This window comes from Nannospalax galili, unplaced genomic scaffold (assembly GCF_000622305.1).
Source record: "Nannospalax galili isolate Female #2095 unplaced genomic scaffold, S.galili_v1.0 scaffold329, whole genome shotgun sequence".
NCBI lineage: Eukaryota > Metazoa > Chordata > Mammalia > Rodentia > Spalacidae > Nannospalax > Nannospalax galili.
In genome coordinates, this window is record NW_008360321.1 from 3,095,229 (window position 1) to 3,102,787 (window position 7,559).

The 7,559-nt window shown below is 35.0% G+C and overlaps 1 protein-coding gene across 1 annotated transcript; it reads left to right on the forward strand.

Moving 5' to 3' along the window:
* Positions 1-3,071: 3,071 nt before the first annotated feature.
* On the forward strand, positions 3,072-4,523 carry Defb110 (defensin beta 110). The gene is made up of 2 exons (XM_017796128.1): positions 3,072-3,094; positions 4,397-4,523. Exons 1-2 carry the CDS (start codon positions 3,072-3,074, stop codon positions 4,521-4,523), a joined length of 150 nt encoding a protein of 49 aa, XP_017651617.1.
* Positions 4,524-7,559: the final 3,036 nt, after the last annotated feature.

Here is a 7,559-nt window from a genome sequence, read left to right on the forward strand (position 1 = left end):
GAAAAAAGAACAATCACTGATAACATATGAGTTCCACATTGCATGACCTCCTCATTTATTTGCGCATTTGTAAACATTAATTAGGCATGCATTGCAAGCCAGTTTGGAGTCAATAAAGATTAAAACACAGAGACAATCCAACAACTTTCGAAACTTTTATTAAACTTGTTCTTTTGGAGACTCCTCATAAACGAAGTGAAGAAAAATTTGTAAATTCATGAAAGGTTAGTTTAACCTGCCACAAACTTTTAAATCTCTCATACGAAGAAAAATGAAAATTTAATTTTTGAACTATGGACTACAAAACATTTGTATATTGTCATCCCAAATGGTTGCACACAACCCCCTGAAGTAGGAAATTAAATAATGCTCACAGTTCAGGAAACAAACATAAGTAATTTGTTCAACTGACACAGGAATTATTGGACCACTAGTAACAAAGGTCAGGGAGAATTTCATTACACATAAAAATATGTCTCATCTATATTAATATTTTCACTCAGTCACCTGTTCAGTTAACATATATTGAATATGGTCTTTGGAGCATTTACTATATACTGAAACAAATTCATATAAATGAGGGCCACAGGGTAGATATGGTCTATTGAGGCTTCAGGATAGAAGTTTGTACTTACAGAATAGCACCCACTATACTGTCTACAGCTGTATCTGCACGTGCACAGTAAGACGTAAACACTGATCATCAATGCTTCACTTAAGTTCAAGTTTTCCCACGAATCCAAGAGAGAAATAAAGACAAAAGCAACTAAAATAGTTTTGAATGCTCATTAATTTTCACAGTAAAAGAAAACTTTACATACTTTATTTCATTATGTATTTTTAAATTTCACAATAATCCCAATTCAATAAAAAGAAACCTTGCAAATGAAGTCATTTGTATAATTTAGCATAATAAGTAAACAGAACAACTAGCAGCTTATTACTATTGAATTTTGAAAGAGTATTTCCTTTTCAAGTATGTCTTAGACTCAATGTCACCTAACAGGAGCAGGCAAATTCTCAAGCCTAACCTCATATTTTCAGTTCTGATTCTTTTTTTTAATATTTAAAAATTTATTTATTATTATTTTATGTGTATGAGTGTATTGCCTGCATGGGTGTAAGTGCACCCATGCCATACAGTGCCCGTGGAGGTCAGAAAATGGCATCAGATCCCCTGGACCTGGAGTTATGCGTGGTTGTTAGCTACCACGTGGATGTTGGAAACTGAACAGGGTCCTCTGCAAGAGCAGCCAGTGTCCTTAACTGCTGAGCCATCTTTCCAGCCCCGACTCTGTTTTCATGAGGCTTCATAAGACCAAACTAGAAATAACTGATAAAGCAGTTATTTCCTAGGAAGTAAGGCTATACATACATATACAAATATATGTATATGCATATGTCATATGAACATATGACATCTCCCCTGACAGGATGAAGAACTGAGTCACCAAAGTATGCAGGAAAGCTAACATTGAATCAGGTGTACAGAGCCACTGAATTTTTAACCTCCTGGTTTCCAGCAAAGTGTTCCTATGAATGTGTGTGCAAGGGGCTTGCTGAAAATTGCTGCTTACTCTTTTGAACAGATTTATGGCTGAAGTAGGTTCAAGGAATCTGCCTGAAATATATTTTCTGGATAGACAGCCATCAGAACTTGAGTTTTTTCTCTTTTCATCAAAGCTAGATATCAACAGCCTTACTTTTCTAATAAGTTATAAAATGTGCTGAGGTATATAAGTCAGTGAGGAAATACTGTGTGTTCCCACCAATCACCTATCTCGATTTTAATGTGATAAATATTGTTTAATTTCAAGCACCTCACATGAACACTCACATACTCATTGATCTACATATATTATTGTTTGTGTTTATGCATATTATAAATCAATTTTCATAAGAATATTATGGAATACCATTCTCATCCATAATGTATACATACTAAATTTGTAATTATTTAATGCTATATAATATACAACTAAGAAAACAAATGATTGGAACTAGTGAGATCTCTCAGCAGATAAAGTACTTGCTGCCCATGTATGAGGATCAGCATTTAGATTCTTAGCATGCACATAAAAGCCAGGCAGGTGTGGTGGCCCAACTGCAAAGCCAGCTCTTGGTTGGCAGAGGTTGGTCGGAGATCCATGAGGCAAGCTGACTAGCAATTGACTAGCCAGTTGGCGAGCTCTGGGTTCAGTGAGAGTCTCTGCCTCAATAACCTAAACGGCAAAATATTAAGAAAGGTTCTCTCATCAACCTCTGCATTACACACACACACACACACACACACACACACACACACACACACACACATACACACACACACACAATGAAATAACAAAACTCATTTACAATCTGTCTTTTGTTTCAAGATCACAAGATTTTATAGATTTGGGATATTACTCATTTTTTCTTTTAAATAATATACTAAAGGCATTAGTGAATTTCATATTATTAGTAATATAAATTATATTATCAGTGATTAAGATAAAGCCATATTTCTCTTTTTTAAAATTTATTGCATCTGAAAAAATTACCATAAATTTGTAAAGTTGTCAAGATATAATAGCTCAGGAATGCTAATTAAAGTCCCAGCAAAAGTTTAAAAAAAGAAACTGAAATACAGTCAAGGAGAAGACTCTTTGCTACCTTAAATTACATTAAATGGTTCTGAAAAGACTTTAAGTTTCACTGAAATTCACCAGTGGCCAGGAACTCTGTCTTCATAAATTAGCTTCTAGCTCCCTAAGGAAATGTATATATTCATGTAAAAGAACCCTCCTAACAGTCACTTCTACTTTAATTTCCTTCTGTTTTCCACCAACTTCATTCAATTCAATAAAGTTAACACTTTAGAAACTTCAAGACATTTGTGCCTTTTCCTCACTAAAGCTTGGAGAATACTGAAAAGTCAAGTAATCATCTCACTGACTGAAATGAAGAACCTACCTGAATTTCATTTAGGTCATATGCAGACTGAAGGGCCCATATGGGGATATAATTTAAATCTAAGTTTGCTTTATTTTATTCTCGAATTTTGGGAGGTATTTTTAAATTTTGTTATTTGTATGAGTGTATTGCCTGCATGCACGTAAGTGCAGCCATGTCGTGCAATGCTTGTGGAAGTCAGAAGAAGGCGTGGGATCTCTTGGAACTGGAGTGACATTGCTAGCTGCTATGTGGGTGCTGGGAATCAAATCTGTGTCCTCTCCAAGAGCAGCTAGTGTTCTTAACTGCTGATCCATCTCCACAGCCCATAAATTGAATTAACAAGAAAATCTTAAAATAACAAATCCTACTTGCTTTTACTATAACTTAATGCATGAATACATTAAACATTTATAGTTTGATGTACAGAGGAATGACTTTAGAATCTCCGAACATTTTTTCATTGTTTTGGGTATCTCATTAAAGCCAATTTAATATATATGTAGCGATACTTATCTTCATGTGTTAAAAGTACTTTAGCCTCTTCAACAACTCTGTCATTAATTATTTGTATAACCAATGTGTCATCATTGCTGAGCTACAGTGGGCAAAGCTGTCAAGAATTAGAACAAATCAAAATTACGGTATGTTTATAGAATAATCTGCTAGAACATAAACTACATAACAGTAGAAAAATGCTTATACTTAAATGCTAGCTTGTGTTATGTTCTTCATCAAGTGTTACTGTTGGTTTGTGAAAAGAATGGTACATTCTGGTAGAATGAAAGCAGGTTTCAATTAAAAGAAAGCACTGAAATGAAGCGCAAAACAGTAGGCAAAGGGTACTGGTAAAGACAGTGAGATTAGGTTTAAAACAGGTAAGCACTGGATTTACAAGCTTTGTAAACTATGAATATTTTAATAAATGGATAGGCCAGTCAATTAATAAATGGAGTTAATAAATGGAGAATAAAAATGATATGGTCAAAAACCCCAGGATCCAGCTGACATTCAAGGTGAGTGTTGATGGTGTGAGATTTAAGACAGGATCAAACATATCAAGATGCAAATAAAATGTTTATAGCTTTTTCACTTTCTCAAATGACTGCTAAGTTGTAGGAAAAAAGAAAAAAACAGTTCTTCTTGCTCCTCCCCACTTCCTGGATTCTGATTATTTCATGATCAGGTTGTATTTGACTCAAATGAGTTAGAGTGGTAACATTATGTCTTTAAATGCATTTATCAATGTTCTTGGTTTTTAGCACATGTAAACTATACATCGAATGGGTTTGATTATTATGTTTTCATACATATTATAATGTACTGTGAACATACTCAACCACCCATCTCCCTCTCTTGTCACCTTCCCCCACCCATGGGTCCCCCTCTTCTTCCAGTTCATTTCCAGTCTACTTTCATTGTGTGTTTTGTTGTTGTTGTTGTTTTGTTTTGTTGCAGTCAGAAGTCACGTTAAACCAAAGTACAGACTTGAGAGATGCCAAAACGTGAGAGGAATATGTAAAATACATTGTGATGATGATGACTATGATTATGGATACTGCATAAGATGGAGGAATCAGTGCTGCCTATGAACTCTGGAACACAGAAATGCAATTGAGCATCAAATCTAGAAAAGATGTGCCTCTTGTTTAAATATCTGTCCACACTGCCATTGGTACCAACATCACCTTGTTTGAGAACTGGGAAGTAAGACATTGTATGACCATACTAGAGTATATTTTTTCATTCATCTCTAGAGGACTAACCAGATTATTTCCAGATATTTGATAAGACAACTAAAAGTGTTCTGAGCACTTCTTAAGGACTTTGCATGGACATGTGCTGGCTTTTATTCCTCTTAAGTAGCTACTTAGATGACTGAGGTATGTGGTACATACATACAAATTATAAATTATATGTTTGCTTTAAATTCCATGTGGTAAAACTTTGTGTTGTCTGTAAGAAGCAGCTCAGCTCCCTGACCTCTATTACAGGAAGTCTATTACAGGAACACAAGTAGGGAGAGGGAATAGAAAAAAATAATGAGATTATAGACTAGGAAGTGGATGGAACTGGAGATCACAATCTTAAGCAAAATAAGACACACACACACACACAAATCTTGATTCTAGAAAGAAATAGACAAGAATGTGGGAGTGGAGGAAGGGGACACTTGGGAGAGGAAGAGGAATAAAGGGAACAGGGAAGTAAAAGACAGTCATGGAGAATAAAAGAAAACATTTATGTTTTCTCACATACATAGAATCTAGACTTAAATGCACATATATTTATGTATACACACACACACACACACACATGTGTATATGCCAGGGAGGTGGGACAAGGAAAAGCAAAGGGAATGTGGGCGAACTACAGAGATACATATGTATGACAATGTCATAATAAAACCAATTAAACCAATTATTGTTGTACAATAACAAAGTTAATAAATCAATAAACATTTCTAAAAGTTTGTGTAACAGAAATTAAGAAATAGAATTGTGGGCATCAGAGACTGGTGTAATTGAAGATGTGGGGTGATGGCAAACTGTTGAATGAACAATATATAATTACATATATAGAGATATAATTAACAGTACTCCCAGAATAGTCAGATGAGTAAACATAGCAAGGAGATAAAAGATTATCTGGGCCAGGGTTTTGACAGGAAGGGATAGAGGAGTAAATGGTGAAGTGAATTCTCATGATTATGGTATTTTAATACTACAATAATGTTCTAAGAGTACCTGTGATATTTTTGCCTAAACCTGTATTATAGTTGAACTATTAGGTTATCAGCTATTTCATGGATCATATATTATGTTCATTAGTATATTTATTTTTAAAGATATACTTTGTGACAAGAATGTGAAATGTCTTGACAAATATTTTCTATTCTTTTTAAAATGTTCATTATGGTGAATATTTCCTGAGTAGCCCATGCACAGTAGAGCCAGTACTACCGTCTCTCTCTTTCATAACTCTCACCTACTTATTATTTTATTTAATGTTTTATCTATTGCTTTTTAATTTTATGTGTATGAGTGTATTGCCTACATGTATGTAAGTGCACCCATGTTGTACAATGCCTGTGGAAGTAAAAAAAAAGGTGTTGAATTCTCCTGGAACTAGAATTACGAACTGTTGTTAGATGCCATGTGGATGTTGGAAATTGAATCCCAGTCTTCTACAAGAGCAGCCAGTGCTCCTGACCGTTGAGCCATCTATCCAGATCCTCTGCTCTACTTTTTAATATCTCTGCTTAATCCTACTTTATTTTCCATCTCCAACTTTGTTTCACACAAAAAAAGAAAATAAAACCTTCATTTGTTCCCGTTGGTTGATTAGTTTTAAGAATCTAAAGTAAAACGGTTTTAATATATTCTCTCTAAAATACCTACAAAATCTAATCATTGTAATGGAAAACAAAAATCACTGATTATAACTTGAGGTCATCTGTTTCTATTTATAGTTCTAGTAGATTTTTGTTCACTGAATATTTTGAATTCCTATAATTAGAATCACAAATGCCTAGATTTTTTATCTCTTCTTCATGGTTACTTCATCATTGCAAGTGACACTTCAAAAAATGCGACCTGGTGACCTTCTTAGTTCTTTGGTTGGTGGAAACTCGGATTTGCTAAGTAAATACATTTCAAAATGCAGTCACAAGAATGTTAGCTCAGACACGGAGATGGAAAAAGAGAGGTTATAAAGAAAGGGCTAAAGATAAATTGTAAGATAAATTGAAATTCAGCTCTGGACCTGCAACGTTCCAACCTTCCCACAATCTGTAAAGTTCTAATCAGCTAATCACCCTTGCCAAAGGTTCAGAGAAAAGTACAGGTACTTTCTCGGAATTTTCATTGACAACTATAATAAAAATAAATAAAAGAACATATACAACAGACATTCAACCTGACAATGGTGTTTGATGCCCTCATTCTAAGAACAGAGTAACTTCAGATTCAGAAAATAAAAGACTGAAGTTTTAATAGTGTGGAAATGATTACAACTAATTCAGTAGTCCTCTAAGTATTAATCTTTGATCATCATTCTCCGGAAATGCCGAAGTCTGTGTTCTCAGGCCCTGCCCTAGGATGGAATGGGAAGCACTAGCTCAGACACAGGCCTGCTTTAATGGCTGCATTCAATGACTCTGTACGTGCTGACATGTGAGAACTATTGCGCCATCTTCGGCGCACTTGCACTGTGTTGCCTTACTACAGTTGAAGTGGACAATGTAAAAGCCTTGGCATAGAAGGAACAATAAAAAGCCATAAGACAGGTATGGCCCAGAACAGAAGTGTTAGAATAGTTCTTGAAAGTTTCAGAGCCCCTCCTTAATCTATAAAATCACTGAATGAATTTTTACTTCTTTTTTATAATATTTTTATTGATTCTTCATAATTTCATACAATGTACATTGATCATATTCTCCCTTTCCGTGGCCTTCTCTCAAATCCAACTCCCCACCCACCCAGCTTCATGTCCTCTATTTTTGCAAACCTTATGGAGTCTAATTTGTATTGCCAAAATATTCTTTGGTGTGGGTTCATCCCCTGGAACCTGGTTGACCTATCAGTGATAACACCCCAAGGAGAACTGACATTCCCTCTCCCAGAAGC

What these genes read in the sequence shown, in the direction of transcription:
- Defb110 (XM_017796128.1), top strand. Translation starts at nt 3,072, where the DNA reads ATGAGTGTATTGCCTGCATGCAC. An exon ending in AGTGTATTGCCTGCATGCAC is followed by an intron (nt 3,095 to 4,396) that starts GTAAGTGCAGCC and finishes TGCAGTCAGAAG; the next exon opens with TCACGTTAAACCAAAGTACA.